Below are 14,280 nucleotides of genomic sequence, written 5' to 3' on the forward strand. Positions count from 1 at the left end.
TTTTTTTGAGACAGAGTCTCGCTCCGTCTCCCAGGCTGGAGTGCAGTGGTGCGATCTCAGCTCACTGCAAGCTCCACCACCTGGGTTTACGCCATTCTCCTGCCTCAGCCTCCTGAGTAGCTGGGACTACAGGCGCCTGCCACAACACCCGGCTAATTTTTTCGTATTTTTAGCAGAGATGGGGTTTCACCGTGTTAGCCAGGATGGTCTCGATCTCCTGATCTTGGGATCCGCCCGCCTCGGCCTCCCAAAGTGCTGGGATTACAGGAGTGAGCCACTGCGCCCGGCCACTAAATCAGCATCTTATGCCCCAAACTGAGAAAGGATCAATGAAGAAAGAGCTAAGCATATTTTTTCAATATGGAAATCGACACCAAAATAATCAGCTAAATGAACTGAAGGAGTTTACTTCTAGGGAGAGAGAAATAAAAGAGGAGGTAGAGGAATCTGTTTTTCATAAATATTTATAGAACTATTTGATCCTTGATTAAAAAAAAAAACCAAGCTACTTGTTTAGCAAGTTGCTACAGTTATATACAAGATGATCCTGTCTTTAAATTAGCATATAAGTTCAAAAGGACATAAGTACAGATATGTTGGTATTAACATCAGTCAACAGAGGGAGGCAGGACATGCACCAGCGTGCTCTCACTGGCCATCTCCAGGTGCTAACACAAGGCTGGGGTACTTGCTTTTCATTTTTTGAATTATATAAAGTATATACTTTGGTGGGATATCATCGGCAAAACTTTATCTTTCAAATACTTAAAATTTATGTTTTGTATTAAACCATTTTAATAGGCAAAATTAAAAGTGTGTCTATCTTTGTGCCTGGTACTGTAGATGGGACAAAGCATGGTGCAGTCCACACAGAACAGTTAACTTAGGGCTCCTCCCCTCCTGGGATGTGGGCAGGGGTGGGGCGGGGAGCTGGGGCAAGAGGGGGTTTCCCTCTTTGCTTTATACACCTGTGCAATGTTTGGAACTTCCCCACAGTGAGCGTGCCTCACTCTCCCACGTGGGCAGATGTGGGGAGAGCCTGGCAAGGCCATGGATGTGAGAAGCAGGAGGGAACAAGATGACAGGGAGGACACAGCAAGACGCCAGGCTGGTGGGGGTGGTGAGCACGAGGGAGGGATGGCAATGGGGTCATTTTCTGAAGGCTTCTTAGGTTTCTATACCTCATGCTGGGCAAACCAAACACTTCTCTGGGCCCCATCTGACTCAGGCAGCAGGAACCGACTATTCCATAAAAAAGGCCTGCCGAGGCTGCAGCTCTCACAAGGCCGCAGTGACAGGAGGCCGTTGCTTCCCGCTCACCTCGGGGCCCAAGGGGGAACAAGTCAGGCAAACCATTTCCCCTCACAAAATGAATAAGGCCTAATGTAGTAAGACTAATAATCTGGGAAATTATTCTAAAGCATGAATTTAATAAAATCTATTTAAGAGATATTAAGAGTATCTTAAATTATATGAAGGTCCATGGAAATTTCAGGAACAGAAATAGAATGGTACATCAGGAGATCTTCATTTTTAATTCAGAAGCCTAGTGTTACTATTTTTACAACAAAGTCACCAATATATTATTTTAACTGACCATCTGATGGCAGCAAAGTTTCTATTTTAAATAACAGTACACTGGATGGCAGATGGGAGGCTGTCAGCTAGCCCTGGGAGGACAAGAGCTATCCCTGACGCTGGCCTTGGGCCACAGACCTGAGGCTTGGGATGAGGCAACCCTGCCTTCTGTGGGTCGGTGGGCTCCGCCCCCGAGGGAGGGCTTCACTAGCTGTGATAGAACCAACCTTTCCTGGCACAGCAGATCTGAAAAAATTATTCTACCACTCCACCACCTAAAACCCATGTGCTCATTTCTGTAACAACAGGCTCCGCTGTTCTTGTCTCTCACTAGCTCCTTCCCGACATTGAGTTTTCAGTTCAGCAAAAATACGACCTCTTGCTGTCGGAACATAAAATCTAATGGCAATCTGTCAATAAAATTAGTACAGTAATAATTTAGGGAATGCTAAGCATATCTATTTCTGATAAAATTATATTATCTCTGCCTCTAGTCTCACTCAATATTTTAGTTGTTTTTTTAAAAAAACTCGGGCCCAGGAGGCCTAGGTGGCTCTGCCTCAGACTGTCACCCTGTGACCTTGGAGATCCCTAAGCAGGATGCCAGAGAATCCCAGAAGCCAGGAAATGGAAACAAATGGGAAGACCAGAACATTGAAAGTCATTTCAATAATTTTGGAAAAAACTTAAGAAGTCCTATGGTAGAAAGACTCTGTGAATGTAAAGAAGGTAGTCCTTGTGGAGAAATATTCAGCCAAATTCCAAATCTGAACCTGAAGAAGAAAATTTCTGCTGATGTAAATTCATGTGAATGCAGTGTGTGTGGACAAGTCTTTGTATGTCCTTCACCCCTTAATAGGCACATCTTACCTCATTCTGGACACAAACTATTGAGAAACATGGAGTGAAGCCACACAAATGTAAACAATGTGAGAAAATCTTCCTTTCTCTCGTAAATGCCCAAAGACACATGGTAACACACACTGGTAATAGACCTCATAAATGTAAGAAACGTGGGAGGACATTTAAGTTTCTCTATTTACTTCTAAGACACAAAGTAATTTACACTGGAGAAAAACCCTGTGAATGGAAGAAAGGTGGTAAAGCCTTGAGATTTTGCAGTTCTTTTCAAAAACATAAAAGAACGCACAATGGGGAAAAACCTTATAAATGTCGGAAATGCAGTAAAGCCTCTGGACATTCTGGTCACCTTCACTGCCATAAAGAAATGTTGTAAAGCCTCTGGACAGTTTGGTCACCTTCACAGCCATAAAGGTGCTCATGCTGAACAGAAACCCTATGAATGTAGGAAATGTGGGAAATAATTCAGTTTCTGTAGTTACTTTGAAAAAAACGTAAAACAGCTCACAATGGTGAAAAATCTTCAATGTGTTTAAGAAATATGGTAAAAGACTCACTCTTTCTAGTTCCATTCAGAAACATAAAAGAAATAATACTGGAGAGAAACCCTATAAATGTAAGAAATGTGGCAAAGCCTTTAGTCATTCCTGCTCCATGTGAAGACATAAAATAACACATATTGGACAGAAATCCGATGACTGCAAAAAATGTGGCAAAGCCTTCAGTCAACACAGTTCCCTTAGAAGACATGAAAAAGCTCATACTGGAGAGAAACCCTATGCATGTCAAAAATGTGATTAAGGCTTCAGTCGGTTCAGTTACCTTCAGACACATGAGAGAACTCATACTGGAGAGAAACCTTATGAATATAAAAAATGTGGCCGGGCGTGGTGGCTCACACCTGTAAATCCCAGTGCTTTGGAGGCCGAGGCAGGCAGATCATGAGGTCAGCAGTTTGAGACCAGCCTGGCCAACATGGTGAAACCCTGTCCCTACTAAAAAAAAAAAAAAAATTAGCCAGGTGTGGTGGCAGGTGCCTGCAATCCCAGCTACTTGGGAGGCTGAGGCAGGAGAATCGCTTGAACCTGGGAGGTGGAGCTTGCAGTGAGCTGAGACCGTGACACTGCACTCCAGTCTGGGCAACAGAGCGAAGACTCCGTCTCAAAAAAAAAAAAAAAAAAAAAAGTGGTAACACCTTCAGGAATTGGACAGCTCCCTTCAAACACATGAAAAATCTCATACTGGAGAGAAACCCTGTGAGTGTAAAAAATGTGGTCAGACCTTCAGTTGCTTCAATTACCTTGAAACATGACAATTCACACTGAGAGAAACCATCTGACTGTAAGGAATGTGGTCAAGTCTTTAGATATTCCAGTTCTCTATGTAAACATGACAGAACTCACACTGGAGAGAAACCCGCTGACCGTAAGGAATGTGGTAAAGTATTTAGGTATTCCAGTCCTGTATGTAAACATGAAAGAACTCATACTTTGTAGAACTCCTGAGAATGTAAGGATTTGGGGAAAACATTCAGTTATCTTTGAAAACATGAAAGAAATTATACTTGAGGAAAACAGTATAATTTACATAATATGCATAAGAGAAGTGTGATGACGCCTTTATATGTTCCAGTTACCTTTGAACACATTAAAAAGCATATGCAACGTTTCCATTTTCCTTTGAAAATACGAAAAAAAACTACTACTGGAGGAAAAATTTTACGGATGTAAACAATGTGGTAATGTCTTCAGTCTTTCCAGTTCTACTTGAAGATATAAAAGAACTCGTTTCTGAAAAGCCCTGCAAATGTAAAGAATGTGGGGATGCCTTGTTTCTCTCGGGAACATTCAAAGACATGATGTATGCAAACTGGAGATGGATTTTAAATACAAGAAGGTATTCTGTATCTAAACCCTAGTAGTTTGCCAGTAAGTTTTCATTTTAATAATTATTTCAAGTCATCTGAGAACTCCCACTGAAAACATATCTTATAAATTTAAGGAATTTGGAAAGCCTGATGCAAATTAAATATTCCACAATGCTCAAAACATGCACATGAATGAAATGTTATACAAGTTATAAATATATTGTGTTTGTCAGTGGCTCATTTCTAATGGCGATCTCGGGACTGGTGATTTCCGCCTTACTTAACAGGAACATATTGAGGTGAGAATTCTGTAGATACCCTTTAAGCAACATGGTAGTGCGGGTTTTGTCAGTTAATACAAAATTTTGTCTGTATGTCTAAATGTTTTTGGATCTATGGGTGAATTAAAATGTATTTCTAATAGGTAGGTAACATTGATTTTTATGTAGCTTTTTAATTGTTCTGTAATTACATCATTGAAAACAGATTTTGTTAACTGTTGGGGTTTTCTTACTGGCCTTATGTGATGAGTTTTAATTGTTCCTCACCTATTACATCAATTCCATCTTTCTTTTTTATGAAAAATGTACTGTTTTTTGGCAGGAAGAAGTTTATTTCATTTTCTTTGCTAATAAAAGTATTGGTATCAAATTGCAAAAAACAATTATATCGTGATAGTCTGCTTACACAGCTGTACAAGTAATAATAACAAAACCTTGTAAAACCAGTTCAGCGAGAATTATATCCTAGCTCCCCAGTTTGTTAAATGTGTTTCCTGACAGTACAGTCACACTGCTAGTCAAACCCCAGCCTGTGCCGAGCCCACAGGCCTGCTCCGAACCCTTGTGGCACGGGGCCAGGTCACTCCCACCAGTGACACAGGGAAGCTGGCAGGGCAGAATTTCAGGAAAAGAGAAATGGGTATTTGGGTCATTATTTAAGGAAGTTAGTTCTCAAGCAGCTGTCTCACTGACTACTTGGCCTTTAAGTTCCTTGCTCATTAAAAATGGGCTTTCAAATATGGCAAAAATATTAACCATAGGTGAATGTAGACAAATGGTAGTTGGAAGTTCTCTGTCCTATTCTTGCAATTTTTCTCTAAGTTTTGAGTTACTTTAAAATGAAAAGTTTAAAAAAATGTATTCTTGTGCAGTATCTGACTGAGAGTGCAGTATCTGGCCGTGTCCACGGCAGCTCACCTAGCCTGTCAGGCCGGGCAGCTCCACAGAGGCTTCCTAGAATGACTCTCTTAAAACACAATATGATTCCATCATTTATTTGGATTTTCAACCCTAACAATTGTTTTTAAATGTTATTTTGTATGTAAAGGATTATGATGACCAAATGATTGTTTTTCAAAATAAAATTAATACATCACTACTTACTCTATGAATTATACCAGCTGAATGCAGATGTTTAATACCACAAAGCATCTGGTAAAGAAGGTAGGACATTCTTTCATGATCCAGCTCCATGTGAATAACTTGACATAAGTTAGCATCCATTAACTCCATAACCAAATACCTGAGGAAGAAAAGGTCAGTTATGTATTTGAAAATTATCCAAAGTTCCTTTATGACTAAATTTCATGAAACAGTAACTTACTTCCAATCACTGCACTGGCTAAAGTAAAAAGATAACTTGGTATAATGGAACTTTCTAAAAATTTTCCAAAGAATATATAAATAACACTTAATGTCTTACAAGTTAAAAATTAAACAAACAAAAAAACCTTTAATAGCATGGTAAATAGAATCTCAAACACACAAATTTTCCTACTTCTTACATTTTTGGCTGAAATCCTCCTTACCAGCCTAAAGACCATGCTGTTACAGACTCATCAATCATAACACATGTACCCTCCGGTGGGAGATGCTGATAATGGGGGAGGCTCTGCATATAAGGGGCCGGGGACAGACAGGAACTCTGTACCTCCCGCTCAATTTTGTTGTGACTCTAAACTTCTCTACAATATATATATATATGTTTTTAAAAGTGACCATACAACAACAACAAAAAGGGCACTTGACCGCACTCCCCCCTCAGCAACTCCCCAACTCTTTGCTCCCTTTGCCAGCAAAACTCCCCAGAGGCATCTCATGTGCTAGCTCCAATTCTTCTCCCTTCATTTTATTTTTTAAATTTTTTTGAGACAGGGTCTCACTCTGTCACCCAGACTGGAGTGCAGTGGTGTGATTTTGGCTCACTGCAACCTCCACCTCCTGGGTTCAGGTCATTCTCATGCCTCGGATTCCCAGAACTGAAAATTAAATACAAAAAAAAAAAGCCATCATGCCTGGCTAATTTTTGTATTTTTAGTAGAGACAGGGTTTCACCATGCTGCCCAGGCTGGTCTCGAACTCCTGACCTCAAGTGATCCACCCACCTTAGGCATTCCAAAGTGTTGGGATTATAGGCATGAGCCACTGCACCCAGGCTTCTCCCATTTTTTTCTTAATCCCACTTGGATAAGGCTTGTGCAGCTGCCATTCTGCTGAAACTGTCCTCCTCAAGGCCAGTGATGGCTTCCATGCTACTAAATCCACTGGCCAGTCCTATAATCCTAGCTGGTCCTGCCCTGTCCTGTCTCCAACTTCTTGCTGTCAAAATGCCCAGCAACTGGTCCTTGACCCTCTTCTCTTCTATAACAACACCCTGAACTCCAGGCTCATTCCTCTGCCTCCCTATTCCCAGTTCCACCTTGATGTCCAACAGGCATCTTAAAGCTACGTCCAAAACTGAACTCCTGATTCCACCCCTAGCCCAGTGTGTCCTTCTCACAGCCTTCCTCATCTCAGTTGAGAGCTCCTTCATCCTTCAGGTGCTCAGGCCAAAAATCTAGGTGTCATTCTCAATTCTTCTCTCTCACACCACACATCTTATCTATCAGCTAATACTGTGGCTCTATCTTTAGAACCATTTCAGCATCCAATCTCTTCCCCTCTCACCGTTCCTATTACCCCTCTGGGCCAAACGGACCCTCCAAAATGCCTTAACAGAATTGTTGCAATAGCAGTAACTGATATTCTGCACCCCCACCCCTTACAGTGGGTTACCAACCCAGAAGCCAGAGCTACGCTTTTAAAGCAGAAGGTAGGTGAGCTCACCGCTCTGCTAAGACTCTTATTCTGACTTGCCTTAGAGCAAAAGACATCCTTACAATGGCCTAGGGGCCCCGCAGTGTTCACCCTCTTCTCTTCCCCTGCTCCCTCATCTCTAGCCACACCACCTCTTGACGGTCTTGGAAAACACCAGGCGGGAATCTGCTGCTGTCCTGAGCGCTGTCTGTTCCTTCTATCTCCATTCTACTTGCCCCCAAGTATCTGTAGGACCGACTTCTTGATCTCCTTCAAGGCGTTCTCCACATGTCACCAACTCACGGAGGTCTTTCCCCAGCCACCTTATTTAAAACTGCAGCCTCAAGTCTAACCCTCAGCACTTTTGATCCTCTGACCCAGCTTGACCCTTTGTCCCCACCCCCCTTTTTTTTTTTTTTTTTTTTTTTTTTTGAGACGGAGTCTTGCTCTGTTGCCCTGGCTGGAGTTCAGTGGCGCAATCACGGCTCACTGCAAGCTCCGCCTCCTGGGTTCACGCCATTCTCCTGCCTCAGCCTCCCGAGTAGCTGGGACTATAGGGGCCCACCACCATGTCCGGCTAGTTTTTTGTATTTTTAGTAGAGACGGAGTTTCGCCATGTTAGCCAGGATGGTCTCGATCTCCTGACCTTGTGATCCGCCCGCCTTGGCCTCCCAAAGTGCTGGGATTACAGGCATGAGCCACCACACCCGGCCAGCACTTAGCACTTTCTAATGGACTACACACTTTCTTCATTTATCATGTTACCTGTCTGTCTTCCCTGATAGGCTCCAGGGAAGCCAAGTATGCCAAGTCCCAGAGAGCGCCCAGCACACAGAGGGCAATGAGATATTTGTTAATGACTGAACACACCAATAAATTAAGGATGAAGTTGGGCATTACGCCTCTCAATAGATTAATACTTCATTGCACTGTTAGTAAGATGATTCTACTTAAGATTCTGGAAGTACAGAATCTTAAATAGAATTAGCGACTTAATCATTACAAATAATACTCATCAACTCCTGAACCCTAAAATCCTGGCTATGACGGACTTGAGAAAAACATTTTATAGTTCAGCAAAACACATTACTGATCCTGGTCTGCTCTGAAGAATTCTTTCCAGTCATCCTTTATCTGTTATGACGATGAAAACCCATGTGGTACAAATAATTAAATATTACCATCAAATTTTCTAAATATTTCTCTGCAACAGAGAAAGTTATCTGTGATGTCACAAAATGTATTGCCACCTACATTTCCTAAGTATAAAAAGCAGTTGCTGCCTTTTCTAGATGTTCACTCTTTGATGTACAGTGCATTACTGAATAAAAATGATACTTACACATCTTGAAATTCTTCTAGAGTTTTTTGTGGTGTAAACACATTTAACAAACTAATAATCTGAAAAGAGAAAATTAATTGTACTTCAATGTCAGATGACTCTACTTGATTACAAAAATTAAGTTTAATATTGAAAAGCATTAAAACTGGGGAAAACAATCACAGTAGAACTCAGTACTTATTATTATTACTGCTTTTACCAATTACATGGCACTTGAGAAAAATTAAACATCAATTAAAGGAAAGATGCACTTTTAATCAAATCACTTTTATGTGTCCCTAGTGACTTAATTATTACAGAATTTAAACACATAATGTCTTTTTGAACATAAAAAAGTAGAAGTTATGGGTAACAAAACACTAAATAAAGCAGTATGTTAACTCTGAAAACTTAAATATTATGCATAAATTTCTAAAAAGTTTTGAAATATGAAGGCTAAGCTCATATTTTTGGTGTGATAAAGTGGAAGGTCTCATAGCATCGTATTTTTACTTAAAGAGGGTTAAGAGCTGATCCTGCTGCAGGCCTCCATCCTGGCACTCTGACACGACTTGGCTTTGTCCCCACCCAAATCTCATCTTGAATTGTAATCCCCATAATCCCCACATGTCTAGGGAGAAGCCTGGGGGGAGGTGACTGGATCATGGGGCAGTTTCCCCATGCTGTTCTTGTGATAGTGAGTGAGTTCTCCTGAGATCTGATGGTTTTGTAAGGAGCACTTCCCACTTTGCTCCTTACTTTTCTCTCTCCTGCCGCCTTGTGAAGAAGGTGCCTGCCTCCCTTTCGTCTTCCGCCTGACTGTAAGTTTCCTGAGGTTTCCCCAGCCATGCGCAACTATGAGTTAATTAAACCTTTTCCTTTATAAGTTACACAGTCTCGGGTATTTCTTTACAGCAGTGCGGGAACGAACCAATACACACCCCATGGTGTAAACAGTGAGTCCCACGGCTTAGGCACCAAACATATAACTTCAGTCATTCCAGATGACTGAGGGAAAGATGAATTATCCATTAGATAGGATTGGGGTGACTGGTTAGCTAAGGACAAAAACAAAACTGCATCCATATTTCTATCTTTATACCAAGATAAACTCAAAATGGAACAAAGATTTAAATCTAAAACATGAAATAAAACATCGGAATATGATAAACATATATATAATCCTGGTGTAGAAAAATCTTTTCTAAACATGACAGGAAACCTAAGGGATCTGATTACATTAAAATGAAACAAAAAAACAGGTGATAAAAAATCAGTATGTCAACAACATAGTCAAATGGGAAAAAAAAAGTAAAGGGCAATAGTTTTAATATTAAAAAAAAAAACAAAAACCCTCCTTCGAATGCAGAAGAGACCAGCAGTCCAAAAGAAAAATGGATAAAGGCCATAAAATNTAAATTACCAAAACACATAAAATAAATGACAACCTCACAAATAAAAATATCATTTATCTATCAAATTGGCAAAAGTAAAACAAAAAAAATCAATGGTATGTAGTGCTGGGGGATTCTTAAGTAACAGACATTCTCAGATACTTTTTTTTTTTTTGAGATGGAGTTTCACTCTTGTCGCCTAGGCTAGAGTGCAATGGTGTGATCTCGGCTCACTGCAACCTTCGCTTCCTGGGTTCAAGCGATTCTCCTGCCTCAGCCTCCTGATTAGCTGGGATTACAGGCACCTGCCACCACATCCAGGTAATTTTTGTATTTTTAGTAGAGACAGGGTTTCACCACATTAGCCAAGCTGGTCTTAAACTCCTGACTCAGGTGATCCACCTGCCTTGGCCTCCCAAAGTGTTGGGATTACAGGTGTGCACCACAGCGCCCAGCTGACACTTTTTTTTTTTAAGAGATGGGGTCTTGTTTTATTGCCCTGGTGTGCCTTAAACTCCTGGCTTCAAGTGACCCGCCTGCCTTAGCCCCATAGGTAGCTGGGATTACAGGTGGAAGTGACCATGCCCAGCTTCTCAGATACTCTTAATGAAAATATCAAACTAATAGTCTTCCTTGAGGTCAATTTGTCAGTATATATTAAACTAGAATATATATAAACTAGAAGTATGTACTCTGACCCAGCAATGTTGGCCAAGAAATTCACCTGGACAAGTGTGCAAAAATTCAGGTATAAGAATGTTCATTGCAACACTTGCTTATAACAGTGAGAAACAAAACAATCTATCCAACAACGGGCAGTTGGCAGTCTCCTAAATAAATTACTGTGCATCTGCGCTATGCAGCCATTTAAAAACTGGCTTATATCTATGTTAATTACAGTACACGAGGTCAACCCACGTTGCACAAGGAGAAAAGCACGATGAAGAATAACATGATTAATCTTGTTTATGTACTTGTGTACATGTATGCATAAGAATGTTCACCAAATTGTTAATGCTAGTACTCTGTGGGTGGTAGTAGTCAGGAGTTTTTACTTTTTTATATTGTTTGAATTTTTAAAAATAATATATATTTTTTGTAACCTGAAAACATTTTTTAAATAAACAAGTAAAGCATGCATTAGAGAAATTAAAACCAACTCAAGTCACAGACTCAAAAGAAGGAAGCTCAGGAGTTTAAAACTAGCCTAGGCAATGCAGTAAGACCCCAACTCTACAAAAAATTTTAAAAACTGTCAAGCATGGTGACACACGCCTATAGTCCCAGCTACTTGGGGGGCTGAGGTGGGAGAATCACAGCCTTGGTGACAGAATGAGACCCTGTCTCAAAAAACAAAACAAAACAAAACAAATTAAAAAAACTCCTTCCAGATTTAACATTTTATTATTCTAATTAATTAATTTATTTATTTATTTATTTATTTTGAGACGGAGTCTCGCTCTGTCGCCCAAGCTGGAGTGCAGTGGTGCGATCTCTACTCACTGCAAGCTCCTCCTCCCGGGTTCACACCATTCTCCACCTCAGCCTCCCGAGTAGCTGGGACTACAGGCGCCCACCACCATGCCTGGCTAATTTTTTGTATTTTTAGTAGAGACGGGGTTTCACCATGTTAGCCAGGATGGTCTCGATCTCCTGATCATGGTGATCCACCCACCTCATCCTCCCAAAGTGCTGGGATTACAGGCGTGAGCCACCGTGCCCAGCCAACATTGTATAATTTTATAACTTGGCAAGGTTATCAACGTAATGCTCAGCAGCGACCACTAGGAGAACATACAATGTGCCTGATTGAGCACAACTTCATTTTCTAGAAACATTATTTCTCCATAAAATTTAGTGCTTTGATTTCTGTGGCGCTTCCAAGAATAGCTACTCTAAATGTAACATCATCTAATAAGTGTATTTGAAACTGAGATGTCATATACAAGTCAAAAAATTACTTATAGAACAACATCTTTCCACAAAATATTTAGTTGTTTCTCAATTTGTTGGATCAATACTGTGAAGAAACAGTATCAATTGATATTCCTACTTTGGGTGAGTGACCTAAATTCCTATGTACCATAATGATGCCTCTTTCTAGCTTTAATTTCCTCAATGTTTATTAAGAATTTTATCAATAAAAAATAGGCTGGGCACGGTGGCTCACACCTGTAATCCCAGCACTTCAGGAGGCCGAGGCAGGTGGATCAAGAGGCCAGGAGATCGAGACCATCCTGGCTAACACAGCGAAACTCCGTCTCTACTGAAAATGCAAAAAATTAGCCGGGCGTGGTGGCAGGCGCCTGTAGTCCCAGCTACTGGGGAGGCTGAGGCAGGAGAATAGCATGAACCCAGGAGGTGGAGCTTGCAGTGAGCCAAGATCACGCCACTGACCTCCAGCCTGGGCGACACAGCAAGACTCCGTCTCAAAAAATAAATAAATAAATACATACATACATAAAATAAAATAACAATGTTAATAGTCACTTTTATCTTTAGCTTATCCTAGATCTGAACTTAATGTATTTCCAGAAGACCCTGAAGATTATCACATTATTGACAATATGGAAGCACACAGACAAAATACATACATAACTTACATTTTTATGATTGACACATTTTAAGAGGACAAGTTCACGATAAGCTCTCTTTGCATGAGTTTGGTTCTGAAAAGGACGGCTTAGTTTCTTGACTGCAACATTTATCCCAAGAACTGTATCAAATGCAGCACTAGAATTAGGAAATACAATGCACAATCCATTAGAATCGTTTTGGGAATACAGCAATGCCAGAATATACATTGAATATATTATCTTTTTAATAAGTAATAAGGAAAAATCTGCTTATTTCCATTCAAGGTACCGCACATATGAAGAGCACAGTGAGTTGGCTAAGACTACAGCATGGACTAACTCCTTTGCAGAGACACATTTCAGCGACAGTTAAGATGGGGTTCGGCAATCCTTCACACACCAATATACAGTGCATAAAACCAGTCAAGAAATGAAATCTTCAGTTTAAACATGACCAGAAGTTGGAAACAAAGTCACTGTTATCCCATCTTAAAATGTGTATATTTTGGAATATCACAGTAGAGGAAATGGTTGAGCTGATGAGAAGAATACAATAAATCTAAAGTTTGAATCATTGTGTTTTTTTCTCAGACAACAGTATCTAACAAGAAAAGCAGCCAAAATTTCAGCTCATGGTAAACGCCCAAGATACAAAATCTCTAACGTAAGCAACTGCTATATAAAGTTCTTTTAGAAATATCTCCTCCTACTACTATGGTAAGAATAAAATTTAGAGGCTGTGTTTCCAGATCTCAAGTTTCCTGTTGAAATTCTGTTCGTTTTCCCCCAGAAAGTAGATATGAAAAATCAAGTAGCCCTGATGGCACATTTTTAGGTTTCTAACTGGTACTAAATAGTGCCATTTGTGTTGTGACCTCTGGGCTACCCATCAGGGCTAACAGTTACCAAACGCCACCTGAGAACCTAAGCACTGATTTAAATATTGCTTCTATTTCTTTATTCTGTTGAGTTTGTAACATTGTTTATATTTATTCTCTTCTATTAATGCTTTTTGCCAAACAACTTGAACTTAATTCAATGTTTTAAAGTTGAAGGCTGCCTGCTGTAGGATTTGGTTAACAGGCTACCTTACTTTAATTCAGTTCATATTATGTGTCTGTCTACATACATATGTAAATCCACAGGCTCATACGCAAATTGCACCATTTATATGAATTATAAAATGATGAGGATACATCCATGTGTGAAATAAGTTATTAGCATACATGTAGCCATCAAAAGCATTTATACTTATATACTTCTCAGACTCAAGAATTTGAAAACAGGCCAGGTGTGGTGGCTCATATCTGTATTCCCAGCACTTTGGGAGGCTAAGGCAGGCAGATCACTTGAGCCCAGGAGTTTGAGACCAGCCCGGGCAATATAGTGAAACCTTGTCTATACAAAAAATACAAAGATTAGCTGAGCATAGTGGCGCATGTCTATAGTCCCAGTTACTCAGGGGACTGAGGTGGGGGGACTGCTTGAGCCAGGGGTCGAGACTGCAGTGAGCAGTCATCCCTCCACTGCGCCCCAGCTTGGGTGACAGACTGAGACCCTGTTGCCAAGGGCCTCAAAGAAAAAAAAAAAAAAAAAAAAAAAAAAA

At 40.4% G+C, this 14,280-nt stretch overlaps 1 protein-coding gene across 6 annotated transcripts in view; it reads right to left on the reverse strand.

The window, feature by feature from the left end:
- The window catches only part of MAPK9 (mitogen-activated protein kinase 9), a 42,908-nt gene extending 30,076 nt beyond the window's left edge, over positions 1–12,832 (reverse strand). For 4 of the 6 annotated variants that reach the window (XM_017855486.1, XM_017855482.1, XM_017855484.1 and 1 more), the window contains exons 1-3: positions 12,702–12,832; positions 8,726–8,784; positions 5,692–5,830 (exon numbers count right to left, since the gene is read on the reverse strand). In XM_017855486.1, coding sequence (XP_017710975.1) covers positions 5,692–5,820 — 129 coding nt within the window. In that variant the 5' untranslated portion in view covers positions 5,821–5,830; positions 8,726–8,784; positions 12,702–12,832. The remainder of the gene's footprint in view (positions 1–5,691; positions 5,831–8,725; positions 8,785–12,701) is intronic. The other 2 variants (XM_017855487.1, XM_017855485.1) reach the window with 2 other exon arrangements.
- Positions 12,833–14,280: the final 1,448 nt, after the last annotated feature.

Source organism: Rhinopithecus bieti, unplaced genomic scaffold (assembly GCF_001698545.2).
Source record: "Rhinopithecus bieti isolate Rb0 unplaced genomic scaffold, ASM169854v2 scaffold_41911, whole genome shotgun sequence".
NCBI lineage: Eukaryota > Metazoa > Chordata > Mammalia > Primates > Cercopithecidae > Rhinopithecus > Rhinopithecus bieti.